This window comes from Python bivittatus, unplaced genomic scaffold (genome assembly GCF_059951505.1).
Source record: "Python bivittatus isolate LINGU-HERP-01145 unplaced genomic scaffold, Pbiv_v1 ctg000020_np1212, whole genome shotgun sequence".
NCBI classification, from domain to species: domain Eukaryota; kingdom Metazoa; phylum Chordata; class Lepidosauria; order Squamata; family Pythonidae; genus Python; species Python bivittatus.
In genome coordinates this window covers 78,517,100-78,530,366 of record NW_028277030.1, presented here as the reverse complement: position 1 = coordinate 78,530,366, position 13,267 = coordinate 78,517,100, and the positions used below count along the sequence as shown (strand labels likewise).

Below are 13,267 nucleotides of genomic sequence, written 5' to 3'. Positions count from 1 at the left end.
TGACAAACAGCTTTTTCATCCAGCTTGGCATCAGCTTCAGGAATGGATTTTCTTGGGCCTTTAGCAGTAGCATACCACTGTTGGAACTGGGTGATCCCAACAGCTTCTGGGGGTTAACTAAGGATTTGGAGTCAGCAGCTGGCAAGAAAACCAAACCCAAAACTGATTTCTTTGCCTCATACTGTTCTGGTAGTCTGAAAGCTCTTCTTCCTGACCTTGTTACACACATTATTTATTAAAAGGAATATTTCCCTTGTATGGGTTTAAGGGGCAACAAAGTTACAAAAAGGCATATAATCCATGCTTTTGTCATTATTTTTACAGCAATTTTGGGACACGTTTGACAATTATACCCAGATTTTTAAGTTTCTGGTTTTTTTTTAAAAAAAGAAGAAATAGTGACATCCTCACCATTTTCTTGTATTGAAATATCACTATCTATATTAATTTTGAGGCTCCAGTATTTAGTTAGACTGCCTATGTATGCTACATTATCAGTCAAAACTTTTTTTCTAAACTGTGAGTGGATTGAAAGCACGGATTTAAGCTCATCACTTCTACATTTGTCTTACTGATTTGGAAGGGGGTGTATAACACATAACGATCATGCTTCTTTTAACATTCTTAAAAACTATTGTCTATTTTCAGTCCGTTACTTCAAATGGGATGCATTTTTTAAAAGCCAGCAGCAGACTAACCAACTTGTGTCTATAAAGCTGAACGCCACCCACAAGTTGTACATAGCAAAGCCACAAAGACTTTGTTGGTCTATGATAGATGCCCTCATCTTTTTCAATCTCTCCTAGCAAAGCTTCATTAAATCCTTAAGCAGTTTCATTTATCTGAATTCTTCTACTTTGACTATTTATATATAAGCACTTTTTTTTTATTTTGTGAGGTTAGGAGACTCCTTTCTTGATAGCTAATTTGAAAAGCTCCAGTAATTCTGGACTCAAACTGAGGAAGCTGTACAAAAGTTGAAAACCTGAAATCTTTGAGTTAATTCCTTATAGTTTTCATTAGTGATATTTATTATCAAATGAACAGATTATTCCAAAGCAGCGTAATTCAGCTGTTGCTGGTTTCCCCCAGAATCTCAGTGTTTGTACCTCTTTGATAATGTATGCTTCCACAAATAGTTTTTAGTATACAATTGCTCCATCTCAGACATCAAATTGGATTTGGGCTGAGATATATACATAGATGTCTATTACAAACTGCAATGACATCATGTGTGTCACTGATGATGTCATGATGCATGTGATGTCACTTACTCCCCCAGTTTTCCATTTGGAATCCTCCCATGCTTTCTCATTGCTTCTTTTAAACCGATCTGTCTGATTTAGGCCTCTTCCTCTGGCAAGAGCACACAACTGTGAGAATTATAAAGTAGCAACTTGACTGGCAATTTGACATAGAAGAGAAAAAGCTCTTACGATGTTGGTTGATATTTATGACTGAACATGGTGAACTGACTGCTTACTACCATGATATAGTACCCTTGTATTTCATTCAGCAAAGTTGTTAAGTGTTACTGGTTGCAAAATGAGGATATGAATCAGGATTTGCAGCATATGTATTTACTATTCTGCAGAGATGCCTGAGGTACAAGCACACTACACACATTCTCTCTCACGCACACAGAGTCTAAATTTGCTACATCCATTAGGACTGAGAACACAACCTATTGAGCACAATCAGGGCCTCTTTTTCAGACCTACTTTGTGTGAAGCAAGATTTTATATTGTGTCTCAAAAGATTTCAAAAATATTAGTTATGTTGCTCCCTTACGATACTATTTCATGTAGAAGTAAAAGGAGAAAAAATACTAGTGTGTATTCTGCTTGTTAAACTATACCCCTACATAGGATTAGATTTTTCTCCAATGCTGGGCATTTTGACAAAGAAAGATTTAAGGCAAGAAAGAGTAAACCTTGGAGATCTGAAAACACCAAGGTATATATGAGGTTAAAGATTTGAGATTTGGAAAATAATGCAACCAGATGAAGAAGCAAGAGAGTAAGAGAATTGAAGGAGAAATGCTTGTCAGGTGTTCACTGAACAATCATATCCAAGGAAATTTGTCTGATTGTAGGAGAATCACATCCAGGACAGCAAGCTATAAGATATATCTGATGGTAGTGAACATGTCCCCTGCCTTTAAAAAACAAAAGCAAAGCAGAACACCTTAAAAATACATTATGGTATGTTTCCATCTATAACGTCTTCCCAAATAACAATTCCAAAGTTAGAATATATTTCCAGAAACAATTGCTGCCTTTCATTTATTTTCATTCATGTTGCATTCCTAGAATCCATCAACTTAATGTGACCAAGATATTTATCGATGGCTTCCTAATAAACTGAATTCATCGAACATACTGGTAATGTTTTCTTAGGCATGAATCAGAATGATTATGTTCAGAGCCGCATTTGATCTCCTTTCAGTTGAGCAACTTTCAGCAACTTGGGTGTGGTGCCCTTGTTGTTGGCCTATAAGCCACTCCACCTGTCAAATATTTACTCTGCAAATATACAAGTCCTGATCGAGGAACTTTTTCTGGAAGGGTTTTTGAAATGGAGTAATCAGGCTTGGTAAAAATAATTAAAATATTAACCTCTTTTGTCTGATGAGAATGACTAGATTTTGATTTTGCATTTTTCATGGCCATCTTTCAAAGTAAGACTGAAGAAATTCCATGCTGTGGTTTTAGTTAGGTGGACATCTCTGCTGCATGTTTTAAGAACAGCCATTCAAAAACATTTCATTAAGAATCCCCAAGCAGGCAACTGTATTTGTGCCTGTGTAAACAGTTTGATCTGCAGCAGTTCAGAGGCACGATCCAAAGAGCCATCAGGTGCCAATTTTGCTGAAGAGCCACAGTGCTCAGTTGTGTCCGTGATGGGTAGTTGTGTGGGAATTCTATGTATAGCTGCTTATATTCTGCAGGAATATGGGATGTTTCAACAATTCATTAATTAAATGTTCTATCTTTTTTTAAAACAGCATTCTCTGATCATTTTTGCAGATCATTTCTTTACTGTATTTCTATTTAATTTTATATCATTTCCTACGCCCAGAACATCTTGAAGCTTTGTATATAGATTTAGTTATTAAAAAGTAATTAAAATACAAAATATAATAATATAACACTCCCAGAATTAAATATCTAATGTGAACATCGTTAAAATGGGAAGCAGATGGATATGCTCACAAAGTGTGTGAAGAGAGCAATCCAGGCCTAATTTTTAGGATGTTATATGTATTCTGGCTTAGTTCAGAAAAACAGTCAATGCAATTGTTTCTCACCCTTGGCAGCTTGAAGATGTGTGGACTTCAATTCCCAAAATTCTGGGAGTTGAAGTCCACACATCTTTAAGTTGCCAAGGTTGAGAAACGCTGGTCAGCACTAGGTTCCTAAGTGAATATCCTAGCACCTCATTCAGAAACCTGGCCATGGCATTCTGTCTCAAATTACAATCTTCTTTTAAAAGTTTAGAGTAACCCAGACCAGGTTATCTGGTCAACATATATGCAGTGGTTTGGAGTTCTACTTATTGCACTTTTTCTCAAAATTGTTGATGAAGTAGTATAAATAACAATTCAATATCTTTAAACCTTTGAAACTAGGGCGCTAAATATTTGGGAGCAGAGGAGCTAGAAATCACTACAAATAATAAAATAAAAGTCATGAGTTTTACAGGGACACACATCTGATTTTATTGAATGGCTGAGCAAAACTTAGTGCTTTGATAACTAAATAATGAAAAAGTATCATCCAGCCCCTGCAGTGAAAGATGAAATATGAAACTTTTGGCTAATTTATTATCTCACGGCCTAATTTCCTACTTGCAGAGGGTTTATCTTCTAACCACATATCATTCCAAATCAGCTTAATATGTCAGTTACAGCACGAATAACAGTCTTGAATTTTGGAACTAAAGCACTATTTTTGGAAAAAGTAGAATTAAGCAAGTCTCTCAAGACTGTCTGTTTTCTTATAAACCAAGAAACTTATGAAATCTTTCAGTTAAAAAGAAGCTTTGCTGTCAGCTTTTGCCCTTCTTAGAAATTTGGTAGAATATAAATACTCCTTCACCACACAGACTCGGTCTGTTTAAAGAAACTTTCCTAGTGTCTCGCATAATGTATGTTTATTCTCATTTAAGCACCTAACCAACCCACTTTTTTCCTTTCTTTTTTTCTTTCACAGTTGCATTTGTTTCATGGATTTCATCCTTTCCAGCCGAATAAATGTTGGAAAGAAATTATGTTTCATAAAAGGCCCATCTGTCAGTAGGATAACACTCAATTGCAGTCAATCCCAAAGAAACACTTATTTCAACCTGTACTTAAATCGCTATAATGAACCACTTGTCTCGGGTGATGGAGTGGGAAGGACAAGGGGACTCCTTCTTACCTCCCTTACTGCCCTCACGTAGTTCCCTCCTGGCCCAGGAGGGAACTCCCACATTCTGGAGAGCAACCTGCCAGGTTTCACAGCACTTCCATCACTTTCCCTTCAGACTGTGTGAGGAGCCATCATGCTCCGTTCATGGCTGAGAGCATTCAGCAAGGCAGCATCTGGAGCACAGGATCAGGCAGCAGACAGGGACCAGGAGGAAAGATTAATTTAGGCTCCCCTCAAGCTTTCAAAGAGCCCAATCCTGTAAGGCTTAACCAAATCTTGCCATAGGCCTGTTCTCATCACCACAAGCTTGTGGACACTTTGCAAACTGCTGGTAATGGAGATCTTGCAGTGGCCTCTCTGTGGATACTTTCATATCCGGATTAGTAATAGCAGTGGTGTGCTGGGGGTCAGCTTTGGCCCATGTCCTCTAATCTAGGCATCATCTTTAAGACTCAGTTGTCAGAATGGGAATCCAGGAGTTTGCCAAGCCAAAGTTGATCACATTTCCTGCTTCTTTCAATCACACTTTTTGATCACATTTCCTCTTTTATTACACACTGAAATATGTCTATTTGTCTCCTGGAAGAAGTCCAGCCCCCCGGTGCTGTCCAATTGTCAAAGGACAGCTTAAGATCCTGTTCAACTGGGCAGGGTAACAACTGCTCCCAGACCTGTCTGCCATCAAACTGAATTTTGATTTAAATATTTAAACAGCTAAACAGTGTACTTTTCTTGTTTTACTATAGATTATTTTATTGAATTGTTTTATATTTTTTGCCTTTGTACACAGTTCTGGCCTCTCGTGGGAGGAAGAGCCATATAGAAATAAAATAAACAAATAATATTTATATAAGATATTGCCTTCTGACAAGAGAAAGCATGGGAACACACACACATAGACACAGTATTAACATTTGGTGTGGCTGTGCATTAATGCTTAGTATTTTAATCCCGCAGAAGGATTCATTTTCTCAGGGAATACCAAGAGTCACAGGGCACAAGCCCCATGCCTGGAGCACAGCTGTTTTGCATACGTTTCAAAATCCAGCTGTTTACAAAGCAACCACACTCAGCCCTTTCTCCTACCACCTTATTTTTTCCACCTGTCTCCTATTGTTCCCAATCCACTACTACTACTTTTCACATCAATGCATGCACATCCCCTTATAGTTTTAAAAAATGGGCCACAGTGATAGTAGCATGCTCCAGACCAAGAAACATGACAATACAGTAAAGGTAGGATAAAAAAAAAAAATCTAAAAAAAGCCCCAAAACTCAGAAGGTTGCAAACAGTGCTGGATATGTTGCTACCAAATATTTTGACATACAATGCCAATTATTTGCATTACTTACTGTAGTTCCACAAATCTGTTTTTTTATTCATTCTGTTGTGATACACAGGGTACACCAAATGTTAGCCCCATAGGCCAATCACAATATGCTTTATTAATCTTTTTTTCAGCAAAACCTTACTGTACTTAGGAATTTTCAAAGGCCATGTGTCAAACGAGAAAGGAAGCGTTTAGAAGAAAATGGCAACCAATTCAAACAATTAATGTAATTTATATGACACATAGTCTGTAGGGCCTGATTTTTGGTACCCATTGTATATATGAATGTATCAGCATTCACTAAATACTTTTCATAGCATATCTCCTTATGATTAACCTATGATTTGGGCTCCAGTATATTGCCATGCTAGCTATTTATTGATGTTACATGTTCTAGGAACAGTCTTTTAATTTGTTAATTCAAAACATGATCACTCTAAATGAATGAAACTAATTATAATGTGTGCATTTCCCAACAGTCAAATGCATATTAACTAATAGGAATGGTTGATTACTTGAATTTGCATTATTAATCACACAAAATTCTAGACCTGGAAGAGAAGGAGCCATTTTGATCATCAGTTCTAATCTTCTGCCTAGTGCAAGGATCCAACTAAAAGCATTCCTATTGGGGGAGCTGTCTGTCCTCTGCCTGAACACATCTAATACTGTTTTTGTCTCACAGTTCAAGGACTCAGATATATTGCTGCCTGCTAAGGAGTAGCAAATCTTCCATATACACCTCTGACTCAATGTGCAAAATAAAGCAGGTGGTATCAAAAAAAAAAAAAAAAATAGCCAGAGACCCCTTAACAAAACAACTAGTCACTTTCTGCTCCTTCATGATTGCCCACATAAACCAGTAGTTTTCTCAACCTTTTTTCATCACTCTTAAAAAGTGCTGTTCATTTTCAGTTAGTCTAAGGCAGTGTTTCTCAACCTTGGCAACTTTAAGACGTGTGGCCTTCAACTCCCAGAATCCCCAGCCAGCATGGCTGGCTGGAGGATTCTGGGAGTTGAAGGCCACACATCTTAAAGTTGCCAAGGTTGAGAAACACTGCTGTAAGGTATTAGAATGCCATTTGGTGTGTTGTTTGACTGTATTTTTATCCATTTAGGGAGGGCAAAGACTTCTTTCAGTTGAACTCAACTCTTAGTAACTCAAAAAAACTTTGGAGCACTTTTGCGATAAAGAAAGCCCTAATACAGTTTTATTTTGGTTGAGTTTTTAAAACTGGCTCCTTAAATGCCATGCTTAAAATAGGGTTTGCTTCAAAACATGGGTTTTCAATACAGTCAAATTCTAGAGTTACCAGAAGACAACGCAATCAAGTGGAGGATTATATTAATCATTAACTTGAGGGCTGGCAAGCGGCCTTCCTTGATCTGGTTATCTGGTAGAGTTTGTGACCTGCATCACATGGATTTGTTTGTTTACTTTAATAATTAAAACTACTATAATATGCTATTAAAATTATAAGCTCACATTATCAGCATACACTACATCTACTAAGACACCCTTGGTTGAAGGAGCTGCTGACAAGTGATATATGTGTACATTTTTGCCTTTGAATCTAAGATTCAAAGCCTGCCATTTTTTTTTAATCTATAGTATTTAACTGAGTCTCCCCACTGATGGAATGGTGTCATCTTTTCCCTGCAGCATACCAATCTTCCCCCTGCCCAATTTCTCAGGGTTGGAGAAGGATAGGAGAAAACAGTGTTGAGAAGATGGGGGACTACTACTTATTCCATCTGTCTGTGGATTAGCATACAATAATGGCTTTTAATCCTAATGTATGTTAACATAACACATGGGTATTTTTAAAAAAAGGAAGCAAATATAGTCTTGGAATGCAGTTGGGCATCAAGGGTGCATCAACTAAGGGTAGGGCTCATTGAAAAGCATCAGAGCTTGAAAAAAATGATGTGCCTATGCAAAAGCTGGCAATAAATGAACAGCATATTGTGGGACTGATAGCTGCATTGACCAGTATAATACGGTTTTCAAAAAATCTGGAAAGCAGGTTTTGCTTTGCTTTGTTGTTTCGTTTGCAATTTTTGTTGCAGTCTTTGAAAATGCAGCTTTTGCTCATTTGAAGTATAAGTAGCACGTGGAAGAGATTGTCTTGACTGACTGAAAAGTTAGCTATTTATATTAAAATTTTGAAGATTAATATACTGTATCTCAAAAAAAAAAGAAGTCAGAAGATATTGGAAATGTGTCTTATTGTTATCTACTAGAAAAGCCATATCCTGTTTTTTGATGCCAGACTATTTTACATATGGGCAGATTCAAACACATTTTGCTAGCCACTTCTATCTTTTTTAGACCTTGCCTGCCAGACCTCCCATACCTAGTGGGGGGAAAAAATAATAAGTTTACAAAGGTGGAGTATGAGTATTTGTGAACAAGACTGCTAGTTTACCACCTTTTTAAAATGCTTATGGAGATCTTTGTTTGATACACACATCAGTCCCTATTGACATTAAATCAATTCACTATTCAATCAATTCACTATTTAATAGGAGCCATTATTTAGGAGTGCAGTGTGCACAGCTTTGAACTTCTAGAGTAAAAGTGGATTAGAAATCTAGCAAACAACTAAATACATTCTTAATTCTGTTTGAAGGGTTCATCATGATAAATAAAACAGTGGCCCTGTAAGCTAATTAACTGTTCAGAAGCTTTCTTTGCCATAAGTATAGATTATGGGGGACAAGGAAAGTGACATGAGTTGCTACAAGCATAGTAGTGTAGATCAGTTGTTGCTTAATAGATTAAACTGGCCTGTGATTTGTTTTAAAACATTTAAATATACTGCTATGAAGCCAAAGATTTTTAGAGTTTACTAAATTGCAGATGACAAGTGGCAAAACAAGCATAAAGCCAATCGTTGTCAAAAAGTGAAAAGTCAGTTTTTTATATTGACCTGGCTATTCAGAAATTCTGTTTGAATATCAAAATAAAACTTCACTGATAACTAGAAAATAGTCCAGCTGCTAATATGTAAACCTTCCCAAGGTGGAACATCCTGATACTGAAGCACCACAAAAAATCATATTGTTAATGAAATATGATGTTTCTTATGGAAACCTACCATCAAGGGGACAGTAATTGGAGCAATCATTGTTTGATTATTTTAACGTATATGCAAATTGTATGTAGAAGGTGAACCCTCAGGTATTAGATTCCAAACCACTTAGGGCTTTACACTTTGAATTGGATGGGGAAGTTGATTCAGAGAGGGTGGTGACCCATAGCCTAAGGCAGGTAGTATCAGGTTCTACATCAGCCAAAGATTTTCAGACCCTTTTCAAATGCAACCAGCTCTATGCAGGCACTTCTGGCAAACCCAGCTAGTGCCTGGATTATCATAAAATTCATCCTTTTGTATCTGAGCTTCTCTTTGAAGGGCCAAGCATTTATTTGGTTATGAAGATTAACAAAGAATTCCTCTTCAGCCTTAGGATTAAAGTGGTAGATCATTTTTAAAATTTGTGCCTAATATGTGCTTAATCTACGTCTTCTACTTTCTGGAATGTCAGCCTAGCCCCCTTAAGACATTCAGTAATTTACAAACATGGATGGATAGATGCAAGAACCGCATGTCTGCGTAATTTGTGAAATTGAACTTTGTTTGGCTCAAGGGTAATATGTTTGGGTTCATAATAAGGGTGAATGAAAAAAATTAAAAGTAGAGCAAAATGCAGTTAGAAGTAATATAGAATCTGACTAACCATGTTTTCATTTTCACTGTTAAAGAAATCAGGTAATTGTCCTTTTCAGGAATCCACAGAAATAGGCACAACTTTTTGTCTTAAGTAAAATTATTTGGAATCTATAACCCCAGATTTTCTAGCCTTACCCTTTGCTAGATACATTTCTTCTCAGCCTTTTACTTTTTAAGTATCTTCATGGTTGATGAGAAGTATAATGACTACATTTACTCTTTCTGAAGGTTGAATATCCAGATGTGAGAAAGGCAAATTTAGTTTTATTGCTTGTAAACCCACTGTAACTAATCGTACTGGTTATCTAGTTATTTTTTTAATCTTCTTTTATTCTGCATGTTTTAATTTTTACCTTCTGGAATTCTGGTGACTGATAGTTATAGAGGCCTGACTGACAGATGTGAGAAACTCTACACATGCTAAATATTATCTAACCTTGCCACAGTTCTTTTTGATTTCTTGAGAAATCCTCAAATGCTTCAGAGAAATCATCCTAAATTCAATTTTTCAGTGGTAGCAAAATTCACCAGCATTGTTCTGTTATAAATTAACACAATAGGGATTTTAAAGGTGATTGATTATGTACCATCAAGTAGGTGTTGACTCTTAGTGACCACATAGATAACTTTCTCCAGGATGATCTGCCCCAACCTGGTCCTTCAAGATTTCCATCAGTCCATCCATTGCCACTGTAATCTATAAAGATAATTATAGAGATTTAATTAAGGAATTTGGTAAGCAACTATTATCGAAAAGCTACGTTGGTTTTAAGAACATTGTTTTTACTCAGGTTTGTAGTAAAGAATTAGGCATTTGGACAAAGACATTATCTTATGAATAATATGCCCCCATACGTATGGACCATTACTTCTGTGCTGAGCTTCTTCAGAGAAGTAAGAATCCGGGTCTAGTAGAGAGCATTGGGAGGATGTTAAGTTTGGGATCTGTCCCTGTTGGATTGTGCCATTATGTTTTGCTGTTTTCATGCTTATTTTTGCTCAGATCTGTTTGGAGTGAAGTGGCATAGAAATATCAATAATAAAAATATAAACACATTCCTATTCTCAAGATCTAGTAACTGAAAGTAGTTGTTTTTTAAAAATAAACAAATTTCTATTGGTCTGAAAAAATTATGGGTCAAAATGCTATTCATTCGACCGGTATATATTGAACTCATTCTGCCAAGGAATCCTCTCATCATAATATTAAAACAAAAACAAACAAACAAAAAACAATCCCAGGCAGCTAGATGCATTTATTTTATTCATTTAAAATGATGTATATCTTGATTAACTCTCAGGGCAATGTCATCAATCATTCTATGACAAGCTCCTCATATTGCTAAGGGAATTCTGTGGTACCTTTTCCCCTTGTTCTTACCTTCTGGATAATAATTTGACTCCTTATAGATATACATTGAACACAACTTTTCCATTTGACACAAATGGATAAGACAGTTTAGACTGGAGATGGTTTTTCTTATCCTCAGTCTTAACATCTGGACCTCAACATATATTCACATTATGTCGGGCTGGCATTCTGTGATCTCAATTGATTTGTTCTTTACACTGTCCTTCTGGAACACGACTTTTCTGTTCCAGTCTCAGCCTATCTCTGTGAATTATGGGGACTGCCGCACGTGGCATTTGTGCCAAAAGGGGATCTCTTCAGCAGACTTTCAGTAACAGAGTTAACTCCCAGTTCCACTGTAGTGTAAGTGAAAACACTGAAGACAGATTTGCAGGGTTAACACTACAGCTCTGAGGCAGACAGTTTCCCATCCTGCCTCCAGGATCCTCATCTCTCCCCTCTTCCCTGGATTCTGGGGGGTCCAAAATGTGTAAGAGAACCAATTGCACAGCATAGGGACAGCGAGTCCTATCTTAAATGGCATTTGTCACTCCCTTACATTATATCTGCCTGCCGTATAAAAATACAAATTAGGCAGTGTAAGGAGCTTAAAGGATGGGAATTAAGCAGAGACACAGATCAGCTTTGCTTTAAAAAAAAAAAAAGGCTAAGCCCCTTTCAAAAGGAAAGAAAGGGAAATGTTATGACTTCAGTTTTTGGAAATTAAAGGCCAGTGCCAGTGCAACGGAGGAGTTATGAACTGACTAACAGCACTGCTAAATTAGAGCTACTAAAATATTAAAAAATGCCTCACTTAGAATTTATGTAATGGAGGTTTAATTCTACCACTCAGTCTTGAATTAGGGCAAGATAAAATACCTATACTTTTCCTTTCTCAGCATGTATCTGTGCATTTGATTTTACTTCATACAGATAGAAAGATATATCGGAGTGTCTTAATTGCCCTATTGAATGAAATGTTATGGAAATTGTACTTATTTTTATAAAAAGACATATTCTCTTTCTCTTGACTTTATGTCAGTTGAGGAAATAAGTTGGAGTCTTGCAAGACCAGGGAAACCTCTTGGCGGGGGGGGGGGGTGTCAACCATTGCCTTGCATTTGCTATCAGGAAAGTCTCGCTTTGACCCTGCCATTTCTCTTAAAGCTCTGGCTTGTTTTATATGTTTTACATTCATTATTTTACATTAATTTTCTCTAGACAAAATAAAGTGTTGTACTACATTGCAGCCTCACTGTTAGGAATGAAGACAGAGGGGACAGCACGGGAAGACCGACGCACACTAGCAAACTGGAGAGCATCCAGGTCATTGAAGAGTGGTAAGTTTTTCATTTGCGTTCCTCAGTTGTCTGAAAAAAGCGTTGAGGTTGATTCTTACGTACCCTCTCCTTGTTTAGCGACCACATTCCTTTCCAACAACTTGGTTGTTAAGCATAACGGTTGCTAAGCGAACACAGGACGCGCAGAGAGAGAGAGAGAGAGAGAGCTGGGAAGATCACAGATTGCTGCCTTCTCATTCAGATAAAGTTCTCTCATACCTTATCTTGTACCTGACCTGTTGTTGTTTTTCCCTCCCCCCCCCCACAAGACCCAGAGATTGCTTAAACAAGCTATTTCTTCCTGAGCTGCTTTTCTCCACAACACAGCACTTCCCTAAAAAATACTAACCACAAGATAACAACTCAGCTCTGTGACCTTAATTAGTTGATTGGAACACTCCTGCCTCCTGCTGCTGCTGAAACTGACCAGTCCTTAGTCAGTTTCACACTGAAGGAGTTTGTTGTCATAAATGCATACTTGGGTCAGAAAATGATTTTTTTAATTACCATTTATTACCGCTGTATTGCAAATGGTCGCTACCTGAAGTAGTTGCTAAACAATGAGTGGCTGTATGCATTATCTGATTTTAAATCCACAGAGATTTCCCTATGAGTATTCATACATAGGAACAAATCATATAAAATGCAGCCAGAAATCTAGGTTTTTCATCTGCTTGCCTTGCTCATTTCATAAAGTAATATATTTTTAAAAAATGTGGGGAGGGTTAATAATAAATTAACTTGTGTAATTATAATGCCCAGAATACCCAGAATAAGCTTGTCTTCCATAACAATAAAAGAGTATTTAAGACATAGAAGGGTTACATAGATACAATGCATACATACAGCCACATACAATGGCTTGTTAAATAGCTTACTTTAACAATATGCCAATAAGAATGGAGGCAATGTTTAAAGTTCTCTAAAGGCAGAGATTTTATTTAACGGAACTTACAAGACTTGTGAATCCCTGTTGATGATTATCTGAACAAGAAATAATCATAGGAGATCTTCCGGCTTGAATCTATCAGTTTTATCACTGATAGAAGATTTACACAAACATTTGGATTCAGGTGAGGTTTTTGGAAGGCAGGAAATA

At 36.9% G+C, this 13,267-nt stretch overlaps 1 protein-coding gene and 1 long non-coding RNA gene across 4 annotated transcripts in view; one reads left to right on the top strand and one right to left on the bottom strand.

Annotated features, from left to right (window-relative positions):
• RGS17 (regulator of G protein signaling 17) overlaps window positions 1–13,267 on the top strand; it is a 61,041-nt gene that overhangs the window by 39,822 nt on the left and 7,952 nt on the right. For 2 of the 3 annotated variants that reach the window (XM_025174936.2, XM_007441067.3), the window contains exon 3: window positions 12,079–12,168. In XM_025174936.2, coding sequence (XP_025030704.1) covers window positions 12,079–12,168 — 90 coding nt within the window. The remainder of the gene's footprint in view (window positions 1–12,078; window positions 12,169–13,267) is intronic. The other variant, XM_025174937.2, reaches the window with a different exon arrangement.
• LOC148217105 (uncharacterized) overlaps window positions 1–13,267 on the bottom strand; it is a 37,587-nt gene that overhangs the window by 20,636 nt on the left and 3,684 nt on the right. The window contains exon 2 of the long non-coding RNA XR_015796469.1: window positions 10,065–10,174. This is a non-coding gene — a long non-coding RNA (uncharacterized LOC148217105). The remainder of the gene's footprint in view (window positions 1–10,064; window positions 10,175–13,267) is intronic.